Source organism: Pan paniscus, chromosome 4 (assembly GCF_029289425.2).
Source record: "Pan paniscus chromosome 4, NHGRI_mPanPan1-v2.0_pri, whole genome shotgun sequence".
NCBI lineage: Eukaryota > Metazoa > Chordata > Mammalia > Primates > Hominidae > Pan > Pan paniscus.
Genome location: NC_073253.2, coordinates 35,594,419 through 35,622,084, shown reverse-complemented (window position 1 = coordinate 35,622,084; position 27,666 = coordinate 35,594,419). Strand labels below are relative to the sequence as shown.

Genomic DNA, 27,666 nt, shown 5'->3' with positions numbered 1-27,666 from the left:
CTCTTCACATTGTTGTTGTAAAGAAACAATGTAAGAAAATTGTTGGAAACATTTGTGTGGATGTTTTTGTTTTTTGTTTTTTTAAGATAGGGTCTCACTTTGTCAGCCAGGCTGGAGTGCAGTGGCACGATCACAGCTTACTGCAGCCTCAACCTCCCCTTGCTCAGGTGATCCTTCCACCTCAGCCTCCTGAGTAGCTGGGACTATAGGCGCCACCATGCCTGCTACTTTTTGGATTTTTAGTAGAGACATTTGAAACAATAGAGCAGAGTAGTCTTTCTGTTTGGAGTCTGTACTAATGGAACTGCAATACATGAGGGATCTAAAACATTTTCCTGTAACCAATACTATTTCCATTTGACAACCCACTTAATTTTTAAAAAGCACAAATCCTGATATATATATTTTTAAAGAACTTAAAACTTTCACAAACTCCTCTTGTTCGGAACAAAAATAAATTATACTTTCAGTGTGCTTTACAAGAATCAAAATTCACAAGATGCAAGATTTTTCATGCTTATTTAATATAGAAATTAATCAAATTTCTATAAACAAATGCCATACAGGACCCATGATTATATTCTTAGAAATTCTCTTTTTGATAAATAGAGGAGAAGTGTAGGGTAAGTGTTGGAAGGTCCCAAGTGATAGTCTTTCTCTGCTTGCTTAAATGGTAGAGAAAGCTAAATACTACTTAAAAAATGGTATCAGCTGTTCCTCAAATTTATTTTTCTCTCATATACAAGCTGGGTAGTCATATACTTTAAAATGTTCCTTGAAAAAAAAGAAAATACTTGTAATAACTGTTAGATAAACCTTTTTAAAAAAATATAAAGTTAGTATGTACTAAAGACTGGACAGGCCTGCTGATGAAATTGTTTTACTTGAATAAAATTTTACTCTTAACAGCTGCATCTGATATACAGCCATTAAGTATATTTTCATAGAGTATTAATTTTGCTTTCCTAAAACAGCATCCACTTCTATCGAAAATTTCAAAATTTTCTCCCAAATCATACACATAAAGATGTACCTGAACAAAAACTATTTAATAACACAAGAAGATAACACTAGAAGATTACTTCTGTCTTAACAAATAACAGATTGTTACTGCGTTGTTAACTATGACCATAGTTGTTTTTGTTTGTTTACTTGTACTTTCTTTTCTTTTCTTTTTTTTTTTTTTTCTTTTTTTGAGATGGAGTCTCACCCTGTCACCAGGCTGGAGTGCAGTGGCATGACCTCTGCTCACTGCAACCTCCGCCTCCTGGGTTCAAGCGATTCCCCTGCCTCAGCCTCCTGAGTAGCTGGGACTACAGGTGCACGCTACTGCGCCTGGCTAATTTTTGTATTTTTAGTAGAGATGGGGTTTCACCATCTTGGCCAGGCTGGTCTTGAACTCTTAACCTCGTGATCCACCTGCCTCAGCCTCCCAAAGTGCTGAGATTACAGGCGTGAGCCTCTGCGCCCAGCCTGTACTTTCTTATTTTTCCAGTTACTTCATTTTTTCAATAAATATGTGTTGAAAACCTGGTATGTACTATGCACCTAGGTGAAGAGTGAAAAAAAGAAATATCCAGTATCTTGGAGCTTTCATCCTACTTGAGGGAGACACAATGAAGAATAACATAATAAATAGTAAATGTAAGAAACAAATTCTTAGAAGATGATAAGTGTTGTGGAAAAAAAAATAGAGGTGGGAAATAGAGATTGTGGTGCTGAGGGTTGGGGCACAGGTTTCAGTGTTCCACAAGAAAATTGGGGTAGGCCTTAGTATTGATACAATAAAAATAATATGAGAAATTATGAAAATAGTTAACATGGTTACTGTTTTTCTTCTTATAGCTGGAATAGTCAAATGATTTCAGTTCGTGAAGCCAAAGCCATTCCAAGGCCTGATGGTATTGAATGGAGAAATAAATACATCTGTGTAGAAGGTAGTTTTCTGTTTACCATCTACTTATCATCATGGTACTAAGAGAATTACTTGAGTAATTTCAGCTGTGTTTCAGTTAAAAGTAATACATTTATGTCTGAAGTGATTTGTAAGTCTTTTAGTTTAAAATTTTTAATTTTAAAAAGTCATTTAAAATTTTTTAGTTATGAGAAATAATAAACATAAACTTTAGGCATTCACCCGTTCTAGTTGGTAAGATTCGAGCTGTCTTTATCCCTCTTACTTGTGGTTGATGGATAATTTCATGACTTACAGATGGAAGAAAATAGAATCTTTATATGTGATTCTTATATTGACATAAAATGAGTTACATTTTATACTTAAAATATTAGTGCAAGTTGGACTTTTATAAATAGAAATTGATGTTGCTTTAAAAATTAAATGATCTGAAGAAATTTTCTTCTCTAAAATTAATTTACATGTAGTTGAATGTATCCTTGAGACACTTTGCGTGAGTAGAAAACTGACTTCAAGGGACAAAATTATTCTCATAGATGCTAAATTGAAGGCCTTTGTAAATCTGGAGGTTAAAAAGTATAAATAGTTGAGAATCAGCATTTGTAGAAAACATCAGATTTTGGATGTTTTAATCTTGAATTATATGCAGTATTTTAAGAGTTTGTGAATATGAAATTAAATCTCCTGCTTTGGTGTGCTAATAAATTGCACTGGGTGGGCATTATTTTAGTTACTTGTGTTCAGTTGAATACTAAACCCTGTTCTAAAGTGCTATGATGATGCAATTCAGTATAATTTGGCATATGACCTTATTCTGTTAAGGAAAAGAACCGCACGATACTGTGATAGTAAACTGCTTTTTAACATAGCCTTTCTAAGCACTAAAAAATAAGCAAGAGGAGTATTTAAAATTATGGGCCTGTGTAGATTATATGACAAATCTAAAAGTTTTGACCTTTCCATCAGATTCCCTATTCTTCCATACTTTTTCTAGGTCTTTCCCCTCGGTTACCTTTCCTCTTACCAACAACTTCATTCTTTCTGCCTCCAGTCTTTCGCTTTCAGCTTTAAGACATACATAGGTCTTCTCATTCTTGAAAAATACTCTTTATTTGGTCCTACTGGTTCTTCTGTGCATTTTTCCTCCTTTTTCCGTGCTAAAATTCTTAATTTCTAGTAATGTTTACCTACTGCTGGCATTATTTAAGACATTTCATCTCATTCCTGATGCCTTTAGTTATCCTTGTCTTCTCATTATTATCTTCAGTTTCCTCGTACTCTTCTGGTTTCTTCCTGTCTCTCTATATGGATTCTTCACTCTTGTGGGTGAAAGGTGAGTGGGATGGTGGTGTGAACATGGAAAGTATATATATTGGAGACGCACATACATAAAAACTGTTCCTTTGTTTTTTTCCTGTCTTCTGTTTGCTTTTCTCTTTCTCTGTTTTCTTTTTCTGCCAAATTTCTCATGCAAGTTACTTCTTTCTTTTCTTTGATTTTTTTTTTTTTTTTTTTTTTTTGACATGGAGTCTCTCTCTTTCGCCAGGCTGGAGTGCAGTGGCGCGATCTCGGCTCACTGCAACCTCCACCTCCCAGGTTCAAGTGATTCCCCTGCCTCAGCCTCCCGAGTAGCTGGGACTACAGGCGCGCACCACCATGCCCAGCTAATTTTTGTATTTTTAGTAGAGGTGGGGTTTCACCATGTTGGCCAGGATGGTCTCGATCTCTTGACCTCGTGATCCACCCACCTCAGGCTTCCAAAGTGCTGGGATTACACGCGTGAGCCACTGTGTCTGGCCAGACTTCACTGTATCTTTTTCTAAACCATCCACTTGGGCCATAACTCCCTGCATTGTCTTCCGTTTTCTCCAGTATTGAACCTCTACCTTCAAAGGACAAATCAGCTTTTAAGTTAAAATTAAAGTTACCTTTCTGTGATATTTAACATTAACTGCCTCTCTTCAATATAATGCTTTCTTCTTTTTGATGACTTTTTATTTTCCTAAGGGTAGGTCTTTGACCGTCTGTAATTTTTCAGAAACCTTATCCACATTTATGATTTAGACTTAACACACCTATGCTGATGACTTTCATTTTTGATCACCCTCTCCCTTGAATTCTATCTACCTTATTAGGCAGTTCATAGTATATCAAGCTTTTCTGTATACATAAATCTAATAAAGATATTAGGCTGACCCATCTGAAATTGCAATTTTTGTAGGTCAAAAACTGTTAACATATTGACAGTATCAAACCTAAAAAAGAAACTGTAGCTCTCATTTTAATAATTTTTTCTTTACATTTGCATTTAACATTGCAGAACCTTTTGATGGAACAAATACAGCCAGAGCAGTGCACGAAAAGCAGAAATTTGATATGATCAAGGATCAATTTTTAAAGGTAAACAATGCATTAGATCAACCCTAGAAACATTAGTAGACTAGTATGCTTTAAACAGGAAAAAATACGTGTGTAGTAGGACAGAATGGTTTCTCTTCTGTGAATCCATTAATATAGCATGATAGAGAACTTATTATTTGAATTTAGTTAAACTTTTCCTTCAAAGAGATCTGGCTCTGTTTTTATTCACATTGCTTTCACTTTCATAGAAATAAGCATTTTCTCTTTTCTTTTTGAGACGGAGTTTCACTCTTATTGCCCAGGCTGGAGTGTAGTGGCACGGTCTCAGCTCACTGCATCCTTCACCTCCCAGGTTCAAGGGATTCTCCTGCCTCAGCCTCCCAGATAGCTTGGATTACAGACGAGTGCCACCACACCCAGCTAATTTTTTTTTGGTTTTTTTGTTTTTTTGTAGAGACAGGGTTTCACCATGTTGGTCAGGCTGGTCTCAAACTCCTGACTTCAGGTGATTCACCCCCGTCTTCCTCCCAAAGTGCTGGTATTACAGGCATGAGCCACCATGCCCTACCGAAATAAGCATTTTCGTAGTGAGCTTATTAAATTTCCAAAATAAGTGAATAAAACCTAATGGACTCTTTTCCTTCCTTAGTATATTGGGGAATTTATTGTGGCCTTAGAAGGAAGCTGATGTCTGATCCATGCTTTTTCTAATGTATACCCCACTGTCACAGGAATTAGAGTGCTGTTTTATCTTTGTTTATATTTAGGAAAGTTAAAATTTATGTATATGTCTGTGTTTATGGTATGAATTTATTCATCAGCGATGTTGCTAGATGTGGTCTTAATCTTCAGGGACTTCACAACACATTGTAGAAATGCCTTGATATATGTATTGAGACATGGAGGGGAGGGAAAGCTTTGTAGAAGAAAAAGATGAGAGAACCGCAAAGATCATTTTAGAGGCATACTTTTTCATTATCTAGACATTCAAGTGGACTTTATTTTAATGATAATTTAAAATGCAAGTATTGAGGCATGAGTATCACTGGAACCAGGAGTTCGAGGCTGCAGTGGGCTATTATCAAGTTGCTGCACTTCAAGCCTAGACAACAGAGTGAGAGACTCCACCTCTAAAAAAAAAATGAATAAAAATAATGGCCAGGTGCAATGGTTCACACCTGTAATCCAAACACTTTGTGAGGCCAAGGCAGGAGGATTGCTCGAGGCCAGGAGTTTAAGACCAGCCTGGGCAACGCATAGCAAGACATAGTTCACACACACACATGCACGCACGTGCTCGCGCGCGCACACACACACACACACCCCACCTCACCTCACCCCACCCCTGGGTGTAGTGGTATGCACCTGTGTCTTAGCTACTGGGGAGGCTGAGTGGAGAGAAAAGCCTTGAGCCCAGGAGGTTGAGGGTGCAGTGAGCTGTGATTGTGCCACCGCACTCCAGCCTGAGCATGAGTAATAGAGTGAGACCTTGTTTCAAATAAATAAATAGATAAAATATAAGTATTCTATTACAAGCTGTCCTTCAAATGAGACTTTCTTAATTTGGCAACCAGAATAGAAAATTTGTCTTATAGAAATTCTTTAATTTTAAAACAAATATTCAAGAGAGAATATTTTTGTCTATCAGATTAAATTGAGAACTCAAAATTAGCAATGCTACATTGGTGTTCTTATTGATGAGTGAGCTTTCATTTAGGATTGTTTAATTGTAAAACCATTGCAATCGAATAACTGACATGAGACTAGAATACAAAGATCTGCAGTCACCAAGTAGTGAGACAGATTTTTAGCTTGTGAACAAGTTTCTTTTCTTCTCCTTATCAATTCAAATCACCATTTGAATTTTCCAGAGGCATACATAAAGTGCCTTATTGTAAATTTACTCTCTCCTTCATAAATACTATATATTTTTTTGAGACAGGGTCTTGCTCTGTTACCCAGACTCAGGCAGCCTCAATCTCCTGCGCTCAATGATCCTCCCACCTCAGCCTCCTGAGTGCTGGGACTATAGGCGTGTGCCACCATACCCAGCCAATTTTTGTATTTTTTGTACAGACAGGGTTTCACCATGTTGCCCAGGCTGGCCTTGAGCTCCTGAGCTCAAGTGATCTGCCCACCTCAGCCTCCCAGAATTCTGGAATTATAGGCATGAGACACTATACCCAGTCTCATAATTATTGTTTTTAATGCAAAAAGCTAGTAAAGATGTAAGACAGTCAATCAAATAATTGAAATAATCCTCTCTTCTCAAATCCAAAGGTTTTGTCTTAATTACCTTGCTATTTTTAGATTGAATTAATCCGTGAATAAATATTAATATTGTCAGTTGTATCTTTCAGTACCACCTATGTGCCCATTTCTTTATTAATGAATTGGAACCATAAAAATATGGAGTTTTAAAATAACATTTTCTTTTCTGATGACAGAAACAATACTTACACTGTGTTAAAAACTTGGAAAATAAAAACTCAGCCAGCCTGGGCAATACAATGAGACCTTGTCTCTACAAAAAAATTTAAAAATAGCTGAGCGTGATGGCGTATGCCTGTAATCCCAGCTACTCAGGAGGCAGAGGTGGGAGGATCTCTTGAGCCTGGAAAGCGGAGGTTGTAGTGAGCCGAGATTGCACCACTGCACTCCAGCTTGGGTGGCAGAGTGAGACCTTATCTCAAAAAAAGAAAAAATTTGAAGGAAAAAATTATTCAAAATTTATCACCTAGAGAGAACCAACTATTAACATTCTTTTAAACTCTCAGTCTTTTGTTCTGCATAAATTTTAGGTTTTAAGAATGATTTTTCTTTCTCTCCCAGTCATGGCACAGATTGAAAAACAAGAGAGATTTGAACAGTATACTACCTGTAAGAGCTGCTGTCCTGAAAAGATAACTGGCCTCTATTTCTTAATAAATTCTTCCAAGAAATAAAGAACAATAGTTTCATCATAATACATTATGTTTACCTCCATCATAGTTGCTTTTTTCATAGTTCTTGTTTTCATGTTTTATTTTTAAAAAGACGTATAAAGATTGCATATTTTATTATGACATTTCCTAATAAACCCCTTTGATTTAAAAATGTATTTTTGAAAATGTTTACATTGATGATGAGTAATATTGCATGTGTTTTCAGGTGATCAGATAAAATATATTTTGGGAAATTAACTGAACAAATAAAAAGTTTTTGATATAACTTCAATTAATTGTACCACATGCTAATCCTGAAGAGATGTGTAGAATTTTGGAAAGGGTCTAATTCATACATGCTTAAAGTATAACCTACGTTAGATAGTTTGTTGTCAAAGTCTGTTCTAGTAAAGTGAAGATTCAAGTCAGTTGTTCAGTTACTTGAAGCAAAATGAAATCTTTCATTTCAGTCAAATCACTGCAGTCATGAAATACTGAACAATTGCCTTAAGTCTTTGCTTGACTCACTGGGATAGACTGAGGCTTTGGGTGTGTCTGTATTAGCATTTCATTAGTACTTCACATGCTTTTGATGTACTCTTGAGATTGCTTTAAATTTTGTATTGAAACAACAATACATTTTGCACTGTAGTAATGGGAGCACTAACTCTTACAACAGTTAGTGAATCGTTTTAAAGAATCAGTTCAGTGTAGACATTTTGAAAAGATTGTTTCCTGTGCTTTACGATAGCTTAGTGCAATGTGCACTTCCGTTTTACTTGCCATTTTCCTGCTCTGTTTTCTCTGTGACATGAAGCAACAGAAACTGAGATCAAAGTTAAGATTATATCCTGTTTGTAGTATCAGATATTTTTCTGTGTACAATTATAGGATTGTAATCTAAACTGGAATTTTTAGGCAGTAAGTCACCACAAAATGTTTTAGATAAGACACAATAAAATTATTATAAATAAAAGCTTAATGTTTGTAAAAAATCTCTTTTTTAGTATTTCTTTTTTCACATGAAAGAAGTGGTGGCTGCTAAAAAAAAAGCTACAGTGTTTATTAAGGGTCTTTTTGATTTATGTAAATATTTGTAAATTGGTCAGTGCCTGTAAATTTAAATATAAAAAGTAATCTTGAAAACAGTTTTAACTTTTTCAAAAGAACTATGTCCAACATTTTTTAGACCTGCTGTAGTACAGTTTTGTACCTCTAACGTATTTTTTTTTTGCAGACCAAATGCTAAAACTTTTGCTTTTCTTTGACTTGTAAAAGGTGCACATTTTCATTTTCTTCCTTAAGTTCAAATTTTTGTATGATGTCAAATGCAATAAAATTTATATATGGACATTGTTGAGGTGCCTTTTTTTTCTGTGAAAATCTTTGCTTTGAGATGAGACCGAGGCTGTAGTTATCATCTAGAACTGAACTAAATCTACTTATTAGCCAGCTAACGACATCAATATCTTATGTCTCTGGCATTATGAGGAATGAAAGTTTACACATAGTGAATTTTTTAGATTCCTGATGTGTAACACTTTTTATGCATTTGAGCTTTTCATATTTTGGGGGGGAATTTTTCCTAAAATTTACACTGTGCATCTCTTAATCAGAATGTACTGAGTAGAGTTAATATTCTAGTGATGACTGGGTAATCATTATAAGCATTAGTCATAGTACTATTCAGTAATACTGTGCACCTTTCAGGGATGGGTAAGTATGTACCCTCTGCCTCTACAGTATTATGACATTTCCTAATAAAACCCCAGAATTTACCATGGTGTGGGTTCCTTCACTGTCACTGTTTCCTCAGTTTTCAGTGGCCCCACACTTACTACTGCTTCTTTTCATTTGTTTTACCACGAAAAACAGATCAAGAAGTCACTAAACTTAGACCCAATTCTATATCAGTAGACTGAGGCCTGAAATTATGCACACGTAACTGGCCAAATATCAGATAAGTGAACTGTTAATATATGAGAGAATTTTCTGGACTTTTAAGTTATTAATCTCAATTATTTGTGTGGTGAGTACTAAATTATTTTCTGTTTGTGTTGATCTGTCCATTTCTGTATATAGTTGTCCCTCAGTATATTGAGGGATTGATTCCAGGTCACCCCCGTCCTCTTCGGATACCAAAATCCACAGATACTCAAGTCCCTTATATAAAATGGTGTAGTGTTTGCATATATCCTACACACATTCTCTTGATACTTTAAATCATCTCTAAATTACCTGATACGTAATACAATGTAAATGCTATGTAAATAGTTGTTATACTGTATTGTTTAGGGAATAATAATGACAAGACAAAAAGTCTATACCTGTTCGGTACAGATGCAACCATTCTTCCTCCTCCCTACCCCCTCCCAAATATTTTTCATCCTGGTTGAATTCACAAATCCTACATGGTTACGGAGGGTTGACTGTGTTTGCATATGTTGTTAAAGTGGTGTTTAAAATGTGCAATCTGTACTACAATTCTAAATTTTGGATTGATTTGAACTAGGATCTTTGCAAATAAATCTCATAGACATTAATGTTTGTAAGAAATTTTTAATTAAATGATGGAAGGAACGTAGAATGGCTACCTGTGATTTTGATTAGTGTTTAACAGATTGCCACAGCTGCGATTGAATTCCTTTTGTCCTGGATGAGCATGGTCATTTGGGATTACTGATGGTGAAGTCTAGCTGGTGTTAAGAGAATAAATATTGCTGATGCTAAACCTGGTTTAGTGAGCTGTGGAAGCCTTGACTCTGCTGTTTTCCCTCCTTATGCCCCACTAGCTGATGTATCTGTACTGTAATTCAATGATTTACAGTTCATTACCTCCAGACATAATGCATGCATACCAGCTAGTGTAACTGGTGAATAATCCCCAGCTTACGGTCATATTTAACAACTCTGTGACTTGCTATAATTAAAAATAAATGTTAACTCTTCTAGCCATCAAATCATTCTCATGAAATGAATATCTTTATTGTAAAGTTACCTCCATTTGTACATAGCAGTTCTGGTTCTGTTCTCTTCAGGGAGCATCCATTATATGTACCTGCTATGTGCTAGCTACTTTGCTAGTGTGTAGGCTTGTAAGGGATGGGGATGATGGGACAAAGAAGAGTAGTAAACTTACGAAGTCTGCTGGGGAAGGAGATACAAACATAATTTGAATATAGGATTATGTGGGAACCTGGAAGAGAGGTACTGAGTTTAACTTTGGGATTTCAGTGAAAGGTGGTGGTCTTGAATGATGGGTATCCTGGTAAAAATGGGACCAACCTTTGAGGCAGAAGGAATTGTGTTAATAAAGACACAGTGGAGTGACTTGACAATGTTGGGAACTCCTGACTTCTAAAGACACCTGACCAGCTGGGCGTGGGGGCTCACACCTGTAATTCCAGAACTTTGGGAGGCTGAGGTGGGCAGATCACCTGAGGTCAGGAGTTCGAGACTAGGCTAGCCAATATGGTGAAACCCCGTCTCTACTAAAAATACAAAAATTAGCTGGGCATGGTGGTGCGCGCCTGTAGTCCCAGCTACTCGGGAGGCTGAGGCAGGAGAATCGCGTGAACCCAGGAGGTGGAAGTTGCACTGGACCGAGATCGCGCCATTGCACTCCAGTCTGGGCGACAAGAGCAAGACTCCATCTCAAAAAAAAAAAAAAAAAAAAAAAAAGAGTAGACAGGTAAAACATGGCCTGTTAGGCAACCGTTACCTTTGTGAGGGTGTTGGGGTTCAGTCTTTGAGCAGTGGGAAGCCATTGAGGGGTTTTAACCACAACTTGATCCGGGGAAAGGTTTGGGGCATTTGGGCCAGTTTCAGACAAAACTTAGCTTTTTGCTAACGGGGGAAATTGCTCCTCCTCAAGGTTTAAGATGAGTGGAGATAAAGTTTCCTGGCTCAATAACAGGGACCACTGAGCAAGAAAATACACACTATATTGACTTGCGATATAAAGAGAGCCGGGACGGACCACTCGTTCAAAACTGGGCTTTTGAGCAGGGCACGCCTAGCTTTGTTTCTCATTGGGTCATTTTACTAGCAATGACAGCCTGAGCTGCTGGAGCTCTTCGGAGCCTCAGTTTCCTCATCTGGGAAACCAGCACTACAGTAAAACCTTCTACAGGTACCACCACAGAATCGAGGTAATGAAAGCGAGACCCTTAGCAGAGTGCCTGGTAGTTAAGTGCCCAGCTCAGGGTATTGTTTGGGATAAAGGGTCCAGAAAGTAGCTCAGCTCAAAACCGAAAAGACTCACTCTGGAGGAAATAAGAGACGGGGCTAGGTTGCCTTTCCTCCTTTGAACCCTCTGGTGCAGCCGGAGCCCGCGCCCCTTAAAGTGATCTCCAGTTGTCCGAAAGGCCCGCCAGGGATCTGGCGAAACGGGGGCGGGGGAGGGCTCAGGGAAGAGGAGAAGCTGAGCCCGGGCCCCAGAAGCTCGGTGGCGAAACTTTGACGCCTTCTATTTAAAGTCGCGGGGCTCGCCCGCCCCCGGCGCCGGGAACCCGAGCCGCCCCCGCAGGGGCAGGGCTGGGGAGGGCAGGGGCCAGAGCAGTCGGAGGGAGAACACCAGGCGCGGCGCGGGCGGCTCCGGCTCCGGCTCCGGCCCCGGCCCCGGCCCGGGAGAGGCGATGGCGAGCCGCGATAGCAACCACGCTGGCGAGAGCTTTCTCGGCTCCGACGGGGACGAGGAGGCGACCCGGGAGCTGGAGACCGAGGAGGAGTCGGAGGGCGAGGAGGACGAGACGGCGGCGGAGTCGGAGGAGGAGCCGGACTCCAGGTAGCGCGAGCCTCTCTCCTCGGCCCAGGGCCTGCAGGGCAGCTAGCAGCACCCTTGCTTGTTTGCTTTAAGTTTTTAAGCTCTGGGGTTCGTTTGCCTCGAGCTAGGCACTTTCTCTCTGGGTGCACTGTCGTTTAAAAGAACTTGAAGGTGAAGGTGCTCGCTGTCAGCTGGAGTGACAGGCCCGCCTGCAGCAGAGTTCATTACCCCCGCCCCCAGCTCCTTGTGACTCGCTGCTCTTGTTTATTCCTGAGGATTTACTTAGGTCCTGCATAACTGCCGAATGTGCTGGAACACGTACATCTGGCCCGAGGCACAGGAACAATCGCGAAATCCTGCGCTAGAGGAGAAGGGGGTGGGGTGGAGGCGGTGAAGGAGCACTGGTACCTTGCGATGAATGGCGGTCTCCCCGGGGGCCTAGCAGTAGGCTAGGCTGCAATAAGGTGACCTTATTTTGATACAAAGGCCCATAAATTCTTTGGGGGAAAAGAAGCATGAGTTTCAGTAATCCCTGTTCTTCAAGTCCTGGTCCCAAATATCAGTTTCCGTGAATGCGATGAAGTAATACTATGTACAAAAGATGCACCTCCCACCCTTCGATCTCCCACCCTCCGTCCCTTTAAGAAGGCCCTAAAATGAGAATAATAGAAATCATCTAATGTCTATTTGGATTAGCTTCTACCTTCACTTGTTTTCCTTGAGTATGAATTTTGGGTTTTTTCCTGACTGTGTGTCAGTCAGTGATGTCTCTTCCTCAGTCTGTTCATAACAGTAGAAAGGCTTTGAAGGTGGCAGGTGGGTGTGTACCATCTCAGAACGCCCAACTTACCTAATCAAAGCCAGCAGAGCCGGTGTTGAAGAAGTAGCCCGTAGAGGGGCATTGAGGAGGATGGATGGTCAGACAAGAAGTCCTGAATGTATGTCACCTGTTTATCAAACAGCTGCCAAGTGGGAAGCAAGCACAGTCCCTGGCCTCAAGGACCTTGTGGAAAAAGTTTCCCTAACTTTTTCCCCTATGGGGAAACGTTTCCCTAACATGGGGAGTGTGAGACTATATAGAGGTGGAAGGGAGGACTATGGGTACTGTGCAAGGGCAGAAGAGGGAGTGTTGGGCTGGAGCTGCCTTGAAGTAGTGGGCAGGGACTACAAACAGGAAGAGCAGAGGAGAAGGCACCTGTAGGAAGTGGATCAGGGAGTAGGGGACCTGTGATCCCTTGGCAGTGTTGAGAAGGGGAAGTCTGTCAACCTCAGCTTTTATAACCTTTCCCTTACTGTTGTCTGGGATCCTCATATCCTTGCCCAACCACAATTTACAACCAAGAGAATCTGAAAACTCATTTACGCTAAAATGTGAGCAGCTGACAATTCACTTTGGGGTTGCATTGCCATTTGACAAAGGTCAAGGCCTTCAGAAAAGGATGTGATTTGTCTGCAGTAAACTTCAGCCTGTTCTGACTACAGACAGTAAGGTGGACACCAGGGAAAGAGGTCAGAATAAATAGAGTGGAGGGAAACATGAGGGAATATGGAAAATGGAGGCCTGGAAAAAGCATCCAATTTATTTTTTATTGGATGACAAGGGTAACAGGAAGTCAGCAAAACTTCTGGATTTAGGAAAAACACGTATCGACAAAAAAGCATCAAACTCTGTAAAATATTTGAAGAGATTGATTCTGAGCCAAATATGAGTGACCAATGGCCTGTGACACGGCCCGCAGGAGATCCTGAGAACATGTGGCCAAGGTGGTTGGGGGACAGCTTAATTTTACACATTTTAGGGAGACATGAGACCTCAATCAAATACATGTAAGATGCACATTGGTTTGGTCCAGAAAGGTGGGAAAACTGAAGGGCATGGGGGCTTCTAGGTTACAGGTAGGTTTAAGTTTTTTCTGATTGGCAATTGGTTGAAAGAGTTAAGTTATTCTCTTAAGACTTGGAATCAGTGGAAAGGAATGTCTGCATTATGATAAGGGGATGTTGAGACCAAAGTTTTATCATGCAGATGAAGCCTCCAGGTAGCCAGCTGGAGAGAGAATAGACTGTAAATGTTTCTTATTAGACTGAAAGAGTTGTTCTATCAGTAATTCCAAAAGGGAGGGGGGTGTAGTGTAGTGAGGCATGTTCCATCTCCCCACCTCCACCATCGCGGCCTGAGTGAGTTTTTCAGGTTAGCTTTGGAATGCCCTTGCTGAAAGGAGGGGTCCGTTCAGATGGTTGGGGGCTTAGAATTTTATTTTTGGTTTGCAAACCTTCATTTTTAAAAATTCAAAAGACACAAAGTAATCTGTAAACTTTCCTTTACCCTTTCAGGTATGATATATATAATTATCTATAGTTACCTTTCTGAATTGAGGAAAAATTCTCTTTAATTATAAAATGCTTTTGTAGTGCAGGAAAGCTCATCATTTACATACACCAACATGGATATTGGATCAGAGAACTATCCTTCTGATATATCATCCAGTGATATGAATGTGACATGTAGCATCAAGAGGCCTGTGAATCCTATTAGTTGTTCCATAATGGGAAAATCCTGTCCTCTTTGAGCCCAATTTTCTCATCTGTAAAATAATAAGAATTCCTAATTCATAAGGTTGTCATAAGGATTGCATAAATTATGTGAATGTGTGTAGGAGTGCTTGGTTCTTAGTAGGTTCCCATTAAGCTTTAGTTTCTTTTATTCCATCAGATGAGTCATTATTAGCAGGAAGGCTCTACCTTCTGCCCACTATTCATCCATGAAGGGAGAGATGGTCTCAGCTTTCAGTATAAATAATGATCCTATTTCACTTTGTATTCATTCATTCACTAAACATTCATGGAGTGCCTACTATTAATATTTGCCATAGACAATGCGAGGTGCTGGGGATACAAAAATAAGAATCCATTACTGTCCTCATATTCACCTTCTAGTTGGAGAAACAGAAAAACGTAATTATGTCATTAGCTGTTAGAAGAGATTTAAGGAAGAAAAGGTGTGTGTGAAGCACCTCAAAGTCTTGGGATCCATGCTACCTGGAAGGGTTGGAGAAGGCTTCATCATTGGAGCAGTGTTTTGAATCATAATAAAATGCCTCATAGTGCTTGTAGTTTGTGGATATCAAAAAAGACTTTTATGTTTCTAAAACTTCACGGGAGAACTTTTGTGAAAGGCAGATTAGAAAACTCACAGGATTTTAGAGCTAGCAGAGGCTTTAGAAGTATCTGTTCTCAACCGATCTGATTTTAGATTCAGAAACTGTCCGGAGTCGTTTGTTCAAAGTCACACAATTTTTTTTTTTTTTTTTTCTTGAGGTAGGATCTCACTCTGATTGCCCAGGCTGGAGTGCAGTGGCGTGATCACGGCTCACTGCAGCCTTGACTAACCAGGCTCAGGTGATCCTCCCATCTCAGCCTCCTGAGTAGCTGGGACTACAGGTGTGCATCACCAGGCCTGGCTACTTTTTTGTATTTTTATAAGAGACAGGGTTTTGCCATGTTGCCCAGGCTGGTCTTGAACTCCTTGGCCCAAGCAATCCATCTGCCTCCAGCCTCCCAAAATCCTGGGATTATAGGCATGAGCCACCGTGCCCGGTCAGCCACAGAATTTTTTGGAATAGAATTAGGAGTAGACCCCAGGTGTCTGGACTCCAATTTAATGTTCATTAATGTATTCATTTGGCAGATATTTATTGAACTCCTACAATGTGCCAGAGACTTCCTAGGCACAAGGAATACAGCTGTGAACAAAATGAATAAGGTCTCTGCCCTGCTAAAACTCACTCCAGTTTGGGGAGACAAATAAATAAAACATATAGTATGTCAAGTGGTAAGAAATTATGAGGACAAGTATAGCAGGATAAACGGGTGGGGTATATTTGGATGAGGTAGTGAAGAAAGCCTCTCTGATGAGGTGTCAGTTGAGCAGATACTGAAGGAATGAGTTTCTAGGCAAAGGGATGACCAGCTGCAAGGGGACTGAGGGAGGGATATGTGTCTTATCTGAGGAACGCAAGTTGGTCAGGATGCTGGAACAGAGTAAGGTAATGGGGCGAGTGGTCAGAGTCAAAGCTAAGAGATAGTTGGGTTGCAGATCATGTAGGGCTTTGTAGCCCATGGTAAGGACTATGAAGTTTATTCTGAGTAAAATTGGAAGCTATGTTGTGTCTACTGTAGCAGTCAGGATAAAAACAAACAAACAAACAAACAAAAAACAAGGAAAGCACAGTGATTGCAATATTCCTTTAAATAATAAGCACCTATACATTTGTATTTTCATTTGACTAATATTTATTTAACACTTACCATGTGCCAAACTCATGGTTTCCTGTATGGAGAGGAGACAGAAGTAAATAGGACTGTTATTTTTGTATTTCTCTTGCTGTAGACCAGTGAAAGCCAACTCTTTCAGCCTTTCCCACAGATCACTTAGAAACTTTTCAGCATTTTTATTTTTGGTCATTCTCTGTTGGTCAATTTTCATTTCTCTGTTTAAGCACAGAGGATTTTTGCCACAGCAGTACCCAAAACTTAAAAATCACCTTCAATTGCAGCTTTGCCAGTGCTTCTATAAAACAGGTCTGTCTAAGCTGACAGAATTAAAATTATTAGTGACATTCACATTTAACTAGTCCTTGCAGGAATAAACCTTTTGGAAGGTGCAAGGAATTTGTAAATGGTTTTCATTATCAGTACAGAGCACTCTGTTTCCATATATCTATTTATATGGTGTCTCCCACAGATGTGCTTACCTAGGTGTTTTGACAAGTGTGTTATTTGAGCCAGCCTTCTTCTGAGGTCAGTGGAAAGAGCTCAGAATGGGAGGGGTTGACTGCTCAGGATGCCAGAGGCTGAGGGAGGATAGAAGATAACAGAGTCACTTGTAGCCAGAAACTGAAGAGCTATTTAAGTGTTGGCTGCATGGATATTTTATGTCCTTGGTAAGACTTTGACTCAACGAAGAGTTAAACTCAGCAAGAGTTGGAATTATTACTATTTTTTCTTTAAAAAGGCAGACTTACTAAAAAGTGTAGGACATACTGATAAAATTTTACACAAAAAAAGTCCATAGTCCCTGGATATTCTGAAAACAGGCTTAATGAAAACCTAATTTTTTTTAGTCATTAAACCAAATTCCCCTTCCTACCAACATGACTTAAGAGAATCAAGTACAAGAGACCAGTTGTGGCTGTACATGAAAATAACCTTTGATTTAGTCCAGCATTATCCTATAGAAATATAAGGTGGGCCACATATTTAATTTTAAATTTTCTAATAGCCACATTTTAAAAAGTAGAAAGAAACAAGTGACATGAATTTTAGTAATCACTTAACCCAATATCCAAAGTATTACCATTTCAACATGTAATCTGTGTAAAACTTATTAGAGATATCTTACATTATTTTGTACTAAGTCTCTGATGTTTTTTAAATACTTACAGCACACCTCAATTCATCCTGCCTAACCACATTTCGAGTGCTTCATAGCCACATGTAGCTAGTGGCTATCATACTGGACAGTGCAGGTCTGATAATACCTAGAAATCTGTTAGCTTCATTGGAATCTAGAGAACTGCTGCATTGGTAATAAATTCTATATGCCAGGCCCTGTGCTGGATACCAGGGACACAAAGAGGATTGGATGACACAGTTGTTTTCCCTCAAGGAGCTCAGTCTGGTGAGTGGAAGCGGTTAATTTCAATGTAATATCATAAGCACTACACTAAGGATATTAACAGAGGAATATCCAGAGACATTCTTCCTAAAATGAGATTTAGAAGGATTTCTGTAGAGTGACACTGCAGTTGGGCAGAAAGATATTCCAGGCACAATATGTGGTTAGGTATTCCTTTAGTTCCTGGTTCCAGCTCTTGTGCTGCTGATTGCTGCTTTGTCTAAACTTTCTTGTTATTATCCAGAATCATCTCAGGATTTTTTAGGGTTGAGAATATTTGTTGATTGGATAAGTGAATGGTGCGAATAAATAAATGAATAAATGAGTGCCTGAGTAAAGGGCAAGCCTTCCAGACTTCTACAAGAAGCAAGTTTAGTTGGAATATTGAACTTGTTAGATCAGGTAAGATTTTTGTTGGTTGTTGACAGTTCATTTACCAGGGATTGACAATGCCCAGTGAATCTGGAAAGACAGTAGCTTGGAGGGAACAGTGATAAGTACTGAAGGATTGTTCAGTTAAGGTGTCTGCAGTCATCAGTGCCGCCTTCTGTGACCCTTCAGCCAGATCATAGATGGAAAAATAAGAATAGGCTTTGCTTTTTGCTCAGAAAATTTTTCTATTAAGACAACCAAAGTGGATTCAGTTCCAAAATTCTTCATCCTAATCTGATAAAGTCCAAGATATGTGGGAAGATTAATTGATGCTACTGTTCAGTCCACCAAACTAAATACTCAGAGCCCTCTCAGGGAGCTGTTAATGTGTTTTCTTCCTGTAAGTGTGCCTCCTTTTAAGAAAAATTCACTTGCTAAATAGAAATTTACATTCACTGTTGTATACCGTAAATATATACAATTTTGATTTTAAAAAACTTTTAAAGAAATTTACATTCACTGCAAATTTCCTCCTAATGGCTGATTTCACTAGGGCACTTAAATTGTTGGTTTATAAATAAAATTAATTTCTTCCATTTAAAGAAATGTTTTTATTGGCTGGACGTGGTGGCTCATGCCTATAATCCCAGCACTTTGGGAGGCCGAGACGGGCAGATCACCTGAGGTCAGGAGTTCGAGACCAGCCTGGCCAACATGGCGAAACCCCCGTCTCTACTAAAAATACAAAAATTAGCCAGGCGTGGTGGCAGGTGCCTGTAATCCCAGCTACTTGGGAGGCTGAGGCAGGAGAAGCACTTGAACCCGGGAGGCGGAGGTTGCAGTGAGCAGAGACCGTGCCATTGCACTCCAGCCTGGGCAAAAAGGGCAAAACTCCATCTCAAAAAAAAAAAAAAATGTATTTACTGTAAGAAAAGAGACTTATTCATTCAAAAGATATTTACTGTGGGCCTACTGTGTGCCAGGCAATATAAACATGTAGTGAACAAAACAGGTGAAGTTATTAATCCTCAAAGTTTAGCCTCTGGGAAGGGCAGGTATTAAATAAATAATCTCAAGTAATTAGCTACAGCAAATGCATTGGTACAATGAATCAGACCTAGGAAGCCAAGGTAGGGGCCTGCTAGGACCCTCAAGTCCCAGTCTCTGAAGCCTCCTTGCTCATTCCCCTGGGAGTTTTCAGTCAGCCTCTGGGTCCCTCTTGTTAGTCCTCCTCCATCTGCCTACAGCAAAAGGTTTCACTGTCTTGTAATGAGAGTCTGGCAAGACAGCCTGGCTGCTGATGACTCTTATCCTAGAGGGGACTTCAGACGTCATCTCCCTTACCCTCATGCTTCTGATGAGTGAACAGAGGCCCAGATAAGAGGAGGGAAACCGTCACTTAGTCAAGGAATATCTAATCTCTTCCAAGCACTATCACTTGTTATTTTGAGTTATTTTTACAATAGCTCTCTGATGTAGGCATTGTTTTCATTCCCATATTGAGTAATTTACCTAATTTCAGACAGCTGGTAAGTAGCACAACTAGCATTGTAACTCCAGTCTACTGGCAGGGCCTGTGCTGGAACCATCATCATGTCAGGGCTCACCTCAAAATTATGTAATATATATATAATACACACCTGTTTTTATTAGCCAATTTATTTCTTTTATATTTGAGTACAATTTTGCTATTTTCAAATAATCATTTCAATGTACCTCAAACTTTTTTAAAGGCAGAAGCATCAAAGACCCAAAAAATCTACATAGTAGCTAATCTTGACTAGCATCTTAGCAATATTAAGTTTCCTGATGTGTAATAAGGAGAGTAGGTCTTCTGTTTAAAAATAGACATTAGGCAATGCAGTGTGATTGCATTTTCGTAAGGCCAAAGATAGTAGCACCCAAATAACTTCCTTATATGCTGTATGGGATCATGTAACAAACTTGCAACAGTTATTTACCATAATATGTATACAATTCAGATCCTCTGTTTAAAAGACAATTTATATTAGTTTTGGGGTCATGAACTTTGAAGTTTTTCTGTTTGTTTATTTTTTCCCAAGAGGACATGAGGAGAGATTGAGACAACTGACTTCGGCTCTTCTTAGAATTTTGGGAGCTCCAGAAGAGCTTCAATAAATCCCCTAGTCATCCATCACCATTTTGGGCATAAATCAGGTTACACTGCATTAAAAAACAAAAAACAAAAACAAAAAAAAACACCTGATAGAACTGAGAAGACCAAGATTATCATCCTGGCTGTGCCACTTACTAGTTGTGTGACGTGGGGCAGGATACTTCACCTCTCTGTGTCTTTACCACAGCTTTCCCACTTTCTCCCTGACTGGCCCCTGTCTACCTCTCTCAGCTCATCTCAAGCCACTGTGCCATTTTCACTACATGCAAGCCAGCAGGCTAATGAGCTCGTTCCTCATCCAGGTCTTTGCTCTTGCTGTCTGCTGTCTCTGGAATGCTTCTTTAAATCCACTCTTCAGGTTTTGGTGCAAATGACGCTTTATAAAAGGGGCTTTCCTCAACTGCCCTGCCGCATGGGCTTAGTTCACTCCCTTCTTGTCTTCTGTGGTCACATCATTCATTATTTCACATTGCTCTTCATAGCACCTATCGTTATCTGAAATTTTATTTATTATTGACACCACCAGAATGTAAATTCCATGAGGGAAGGGGCCTTGCTTCTCTGTTGCATTGCCAACAGCTAGAACGCAGTGCCTGCTACACAGTAGGGGCCTAATAAGTGGTGGTTGTGACCGGACACGGTGGCTCAAGGCCTGTAATCCCAGCACTTTGGGAGGCTGAGGCAGGTAGATCACTTGAAATCAGGAGTCTGAGACCAGCCTGGGGAACACGGTGAAACCCCATGTCTACTAAACATACAAAAATTAGCTGGGCGTAGTTGCGTGCACCTGTAATCCCAGCTACTTGGGAGGCTGGGGCAGGAGAATCGCTTGAACCCAGGAGGAAGAGGTTGCAGTGAGCTGAGATGGTACCACTGCACTCCAGCCTGGGCGAGAGAGTGAGACTCTGTCTCAAACAACAACAACAACAAAAAAAAAAAAAAAAAAAAGAAAAGAAAAAAAGAAATGGATGTTGAATGAATGAGTACTGGGTTTCACTATAACATTTTATCCCTAGGATCTCAGCTCCTTCTGTCTGATGAACGCCATTCATATTACCACCCTCCTAACAAATCATCTTGTTCTTTATTATCCTTGTGCCAAGATAATAAAGGGCATGGAGAATGAAAACTGAGCAGTGGTCATTGAATCTGGCAAAATGCAAGTCCATAGGGAGAGATGAATAACTAATAGAAATGCAGACACCTTTGAGAGGGTTTAAGCCTATCAGCATCTGCTTTAAATTGAATCCATTTTTGAATAGATCCTTTCAAATACAGGATCTAGGTTACTTTCATGAGAGAAGAGGACACTAGAAAGTAGAAAGAGGGAAGTGGGTGCCTAGAAGAAGAGAGGGCATCCAGAGCAGACTGGGTGATATAGTTGTGCCTCAGTCTATCCTGCTAACAGGAGTGAACCGAGGGTATCACCCAGAAAACTGCAGAAAACTGGCTACAAACTGGCCTCAGTCACTGATAACTGCAGGAGGGGGTGACATTCTTATTTCCCTGACTCCTCAGAGAATCCGAAACAGAAGGGGAAGTTGAGCATGGACAGAGTTAACCGTGTTGACTTATAAACTAGAACTGCCTGAAACCAAATGTGGAGTTAAAGCATCTGATAGAGTTAGGACCCCTAGTGCATTTACATACTTGACTCATTAGAAGAAAATTCTGGTGGAGTCCCTGGACACCATCCTAGGTGGTCAGGGAGATGCAGGATAATACAGCCTTTGTGGCTGGAGGGCCAAGCCCAAGAGAGAAATGCTGGCATCTGAAGATCAGGCCTTATGTATCTGAATAACTGACTGGAATCAGTGGTCTACTTTACCTTAGAGAGAAATGGCAAGAAATGGCAACCACTCTTATATTTTTCTTTCTCTTTCTGTTCCAGTTCATACTTGCTGCTCAACCTGCTACAGTTTTCACTTGTCAATCTCATAAGTTTCCTTTGACTGAGTTTGCATAGTTTAACACTTTAGAATCATGAATTCAGAAACCCAGGCTTTAGTGACAACACTGCCACCAAACAGGTTTCAGTTTGCTAGGAAAGCCTTATGTAAGTTATTTTCTGTAGGTGAGAGGTGCTGCCTTGGGTTCCAGAATCTTCGCCAGTTAGTTTTGATTTGCAATAGAAGTAAACTGTGCTCAATTTAAGCAGAAAATTGGTTGGTAGCTCATAAATCATGGGAAGTTTGGAGAACTAGTCATTAAACAGGAACAGCCCCTCAAACCATGCCTTAAAACTGGTCTGATGAATTATTTCAACTGAATTTTAAAAAGACAACCCAATTTAAAAATAGGCAAAGGATCTGAATAGAAGTTCTTTAAAGAAAATATACAGATGTCCAGTGAGCACATGAAAAGATGGTCAACATCATTATCCATCAGATAAATGTCAAATAAAACCACAACAAAGCCTAAATGTCTATTAATGGATGAGTGGATAAGGAAAATGGGATATACAGACACAATGGAATATTATTCGGCTATAAAAAACAATGAAATTCTATCATTTGCAGAGATGTGGATGGATCTGGAGATCATTACGTTAAGGGAAATAAGCCAAGCACAGATAGACAAATATCACATGTTCTCAGTCATTGGGAGCTAAGAAAGTAGATCTCATGAAGATAGAGAGTAGATTGGTGGTTACTACAGGCCAGGAAGGGTAGCAGGGAGGCAGGGATGAAGAGAGATTGATTAATGGGTACAAATATACACTTAGGGCTGGGCGCAGTGGCTCACACCTGTAATCCCAGCACTTCGGGAGGCTGAGGCAAGCGGATCACTTGAGGCCAGGAGTTCAAGACCAACCTGGCCAACATAGTGAAACCCCATCTCTACTAAAAATACAAAAAAAAAAAAAAAAAAAAAATTAGCCGAGTGTGGTACTGCATGCCTGTAGTCCCAGCTACTTAGACAGGAGAATCACTTGAACCCAGCAGGTAGAGGTTGTAGTGAGTGGGATTGCGCCACTGCACTCCAGAGCAAGACTCTGTCTCAAACAAACAAACAAACAAACAAATACACTTAGAACAAATAATACCTGGTGTTTGATAGATCAGTAGGGTGATTGTAGTTAACATTAATTGACTGTACATTTCAAAATATCTAGAAGAAAATAAATTAAATGTTCCTAGGGTAAAGAAAAAATAAATGTTTAAGGTAATGGATATCCTAATTACCCTGACTTGATTATAAAATGTCTCAAATGATCACATGTACTGAGAAAATATGTACAGCTATTACATATCAATAAAAATAAATTAAAATCTCACACACACAAAACCACAATAAGATACCACTTCACACTTTCTAAGATGGCAAAGACAGATGTTGGGAGAGGATGCGGAAGTATCAGAATCCTCATATAACACTGGTAGGAATGTAAAATTGTACAACCACTTTAGAAAACAGTCTGGCAGTTTCTCAAACAGTTAAACATAGAGTTACCATATGACTCTGCAGTTCCACTCCTAGGTATGTACTCGAGAGAAATGAACACATTTGTCCACATAAAAATCTGTACATTAATATTCATAGCATCATTATTCATAATAGCCAATAAATGGAAACAACCCAAATGTCCATTAACTAATGAAGAGATAAAGAGGCCAGGCGTGGTGGCTCACACCTGTAATCCCAGCACTTTGGGAGGCCGAGGCGGGTGGATCATGAGGTCAGGAGATGGAGACCATCCTGGCTAACACAGTGAAACTCCCTCTCTACTAAAAATACAGAAAATTAGCGGGGTGTGGTGGCGGGCGCCTGTAGGCAGGAGAATGGCATGAACCCAGGAGGTGAAGCTTGCAGTGAGCTGAGATCTTGCGACTGCACTCCAGCCTGGGTGACAGAGCGAGACTCCATCTCAATAAAAAGAGATAAAGAAAATGTGGGCTGGGTGCAGTGGCTCACACCTGTAATCCTAACCAATACTTTGGGAGGCCAAGGCAGGAGGATTCATTTCCACCCGGAGCAACATGGTGAGACCCTGTTTTTACAAAAAAATTTAAAAATTAGCTGAGCATGGTATAGTTCTAGCTATTCTGGAGTCTGAGATGGGAGGGTTGCTTAAGCCCAGAAGTTTGAGGCTATGGCAAGCTATGATCGGCCACTGCACTCTAGCCTGGGCAACAGAGCAAGACCCTGTCTCAAAAAAAAGGGTTATATTCATACAATGGAATATTATTTGGCCATAAAAAGGAATGAAGTACTGATACATGAATGGACCCTGAAAACTTTATGCTAAGTAAAATAAGTCAGATACAAAGGAAAACATATTGTATGGTTTCATTTATATGAAATGCCCAGAATAGGCAAATCTGTAGAGACCCAGAGTAGATTTGTGTTTGCCTAGAGCTGGAAGGGAGATGTGGAAGGGATTAGGGGTGATGCTTTAGGGGCATGGGGTGTCTTTTTGGGGTGATGAAAATGTTCTAAAATTATCTGTGGTGATGATTGCACAACTCTGTAAATATACTGAAAGCCATTGAATGGTACACTTTAAAAGGGTGAATTTTATAGTATGTGAATCATACTACAATAAAGCAGTTTTTAAAAAATCATCTGGTGAGGAAACTGTTGCCATGGCTGGGGCACTAGATGTCACAATTTGTGCTATTGCCACATCCACACCAGCAGTTCCATATTGCAGCAACTGGGACCCCTGCTACTGCCAGAGAGAACAAGGAGCTGCACATCTGTTTCTTTCCTCAGTAGCTCTCAAGTCGGTCTAAAAACGGATGTGAAGGTCTTCACTAGGAGAGTATCTAGTGCTGTCAGCTCTGTCTCCCCAGGCCCCCCAAGGTGGGGAATTCACCAACTGGGAAGAGAGATCATTTGCTCAACTGTCTTTTTGGATGTCAGATGTCTGCTGGATCAGCAGGGGGCCCCGGGCTAGGCTTTTCTTCAGATTTTGTTACCTGACCCTCAGATCATTTAACACAGGATGCAGTATATTTTGCTATTTCTGTGGATGTACAACACTTTGTTTAAGCAATAGAATAAACTAGTTAATATTTCCCAAGGAAATTTAATTGAAAATACAACATAGGTCAGTGAACAGGTAAAACCATATGAGGTTGAAGTTTTCCCCCCATTAAATATCAGCTGAATCTGAGTATTCACTCTTTATTCCAGCATGGACATTCCATTTTACAATAAGAACAAAGAAGTCTTTCACTCTGGCCTCAATATGACCTGTCTTACACACCTTGGTATTTCTGCTTTGGGGTTTCAAAACTCCTTTGAGATCGTATCACTGTTTGCTATTATCAGGAATTTAATTCCTTCTAAAGCCTTTTGGTCTGTATGCCTAGGGTAATCCTCCTTTGGAGAATTGTCACCATCTCACAGGTGGGCTATAATAGAGTGTATGTATGACCCTGGTTCAGGGGAGAAACCAGACTCCAGTAGTGTCAGATTGTCTTCTCTGGTAAGTTGGAAATGGAGGCAGAGATTCTCTTTAGTTAGCTTGGAGGTTTGGAGGACATTTCTCAACTTTTTGGAGATCTAGTCAACTTAATTTTGATCTTTTCTTGAAAATTATTAATTTTTCTGTCAGTCAAAAAATATTCTAGGGCCGGGAACAGTGGCACATGCCTGTAATCCCAACACTGAAGTGCTGAGGCAGAAGGATCGATTGAGCCCAGGAGTTTGAGGCCAGCCTTGTCCACATAGGGAGACCCCCATCTCTACAAAAAATTTAAAAATTAGCTGGGCATCGTGATGCGCACCTGTAGTCCCAGCTACTTGGGAGGCTGAGGTGGGAGGACGATTTGAACCCAGAGGTCAAGGCTGCCATGAGCTGCGATTGCACCACTGCACTTCAGCTTGGGCAGCAAAGTGAGACTGTGTTAAAAAAAAATTCTAAATGTACATCTGTGAAACTGTCCAAACTGTCCAAGATGTGGTAAAGAAGAATATTAGCTAAAATTGCTGAGCATAATTTGGTATCTAAGATGGTGTCCAGGAAGAAAAAAAAAAGGTATTTAATGCTAAATAAAAACTCTCTGTCAAGGCAGGAATCCCAGAGTGTAGAAGGGTGGGGAGGTGACAATCCATAGGGAAAGGGTATGACCCCCGCTGTGGGTCTGAATGCTGTATCACACTCAAGTGTGTTTCTGAAACCTTAAAACAGTTCACCCAAAGTAGAGCGACCAGAATCCTGTGAGCAGACCCTGTGTGCAAGGGTCTGAAAGCCATTCGAACTGGTCCTATCACCCAGGAGAGGCTCCATCCTTCATCAAAGCAAGTCATGCCAACAAGCAGAAGTTTTCCTACCCCTTTATTTTCGTTCTCTTGGATATAGATATTAGAAGAGGGAAAAGCAATAAAATATCTTTTCTGAAAGCCAGGAGTCCCTGCCTTTGTTCTTGGTTGATCTCTTAATCTCTTTGGGAAATAATTTTCTGTTACTGAGGGTGCCATTTGGGGATAGCTATGTTGAGAGAGAGAGAGGGAGAGAAAGAGAGAGAAAGAGGGAGAGAGAGAGAAAATACTTGTAGAGACAAGGAGAGACCAGAGCCAAATTGACACATCAGAGATAGAGTAGCTCCCTTGACTCCTGATGGTTTTCCTGTTTCCCCTTCACTGGGAGGCCTAAATATACCTCTGGCCCCTGGAACCTATGAGAAGTCTCTATTTCTTTAAAATAAAAACCCTCTATTTAACCTAGCCTGAAAGAGTTTGTTCCTTACCACAAGTGCCTTAACCCCTTCTTAACATTTCTAACAGCTTTTAAACATTTTTCTCCTGGCTTGGCGCAGTGGCTCACGCCTGTAATCCCAGCATTTTGGGAGGCCGAGGTAGGCAGATCATGAAGTCAGGAGTTCGAGACCAGCCTGGCCAATATGGTGAAACCCTGTCTCTACTAAAAATACAAAAATTAGCCAGGCGTGGTGGCGCACGCCTGTAGTCCCAGCTACTCAGGAGGCTGAGGCAAGAGGATCTCTTGAACCTGGGAAGCGGAGGCTGCAGTGAGGCGAGATCATGCCACTGCACTCCAGCCTGGGTGATAGAGTGAGACTTGGTCTCAAATAAATAAATAAAATGAAATAATTTTCTCTTGCAGGCCTTGGCAACGCATGTGCTCTAACCCAGAGCTAGCCAAAAGAACCTCTTAAAACTGGAGTTATGCCCAACATGTCCAGAAATACTATAAATAGATAGATAGATATAGTATTTTTTTTTTACAATCAGGAATGTTTTGGACATCAATAATAACCCTAACACTGAAACCCAAAGCTACCATTAGTCCTTAATCACCACAACATGCCTGCAGAAAATTTTTAAAAACCTGCTTCAGAATTGAAAGAACTTTTATTTCCCACCCACACATCTTCCCACTGCAAATATTTTAAACTTGATTGAACAGAGCTACAGACCTGAAGAAAGGTCTATATTGACCTAACACCAACTTAAGCATATATCATCCAGGAGCTGGTAGAGAAAAAGTCTTGATCAATTTCAGTTTGATCTCACCAATCAGAGTCTGGGACTTTCTTTCAATCTCTC

General features: G+C 40.1%; 2 protein-coding genes across 42 annotated transcripts in view; both read left to right on the top strand.

Moving 5' to 3' along the window:
• Nucleotides 1–8,553, top strand: part of TENT2 (terminal nucleotidyltransferase 2) — a 73,878-nt gene extending 65,325 nt beyond the window's left edge. For all 40 annotated transcript variants that reach the window (XM_024928874.4, XM_055112271.1, XM_055112263.1 and 37 more), the window contains 3 exons: nt 1,846–1,937; nt 4,236–4,315; nt 7,109–8,553. In XM_024928874.4, the coding sequence (XP_024784642.1) occupies nt 1,846–1,937; nt 4,236–4,315; nt 7,109–7,183 (247 nt within the window). In that variant the 3' untranslated portion in view covers nt 7,184–8,553. The remainder of the gene's footprint in view (nt 1–1,845; nt 1,938–4,235; nt 4,316–7,108) is intronic.
• A 1,597-nt stretch (nt 8,554–10,150) lies between these two features.
• Nucleotides 10,151–27,666, top strand: part of CMYA5 (cardiomyopathy associated 5) — a 105,593-nt gene continuing 88,077 nt past the window's right edge. For both annotated transcript variants that reach the window (XR_008625358.2, XM_003822278.6), the window contains exon 1: nt 10,151–11,986. Coding sequence is in view for 1 of the 2 variants with exons in the window: in XM_003822278.6 (XP_003822326.2) it covers nt 11,838–11,986 (149 nt within the window). In the remaining variant the exon portion in view is untranslated. The remainder of the gene's footprint in view (nt 11,987–27,666) is intronic.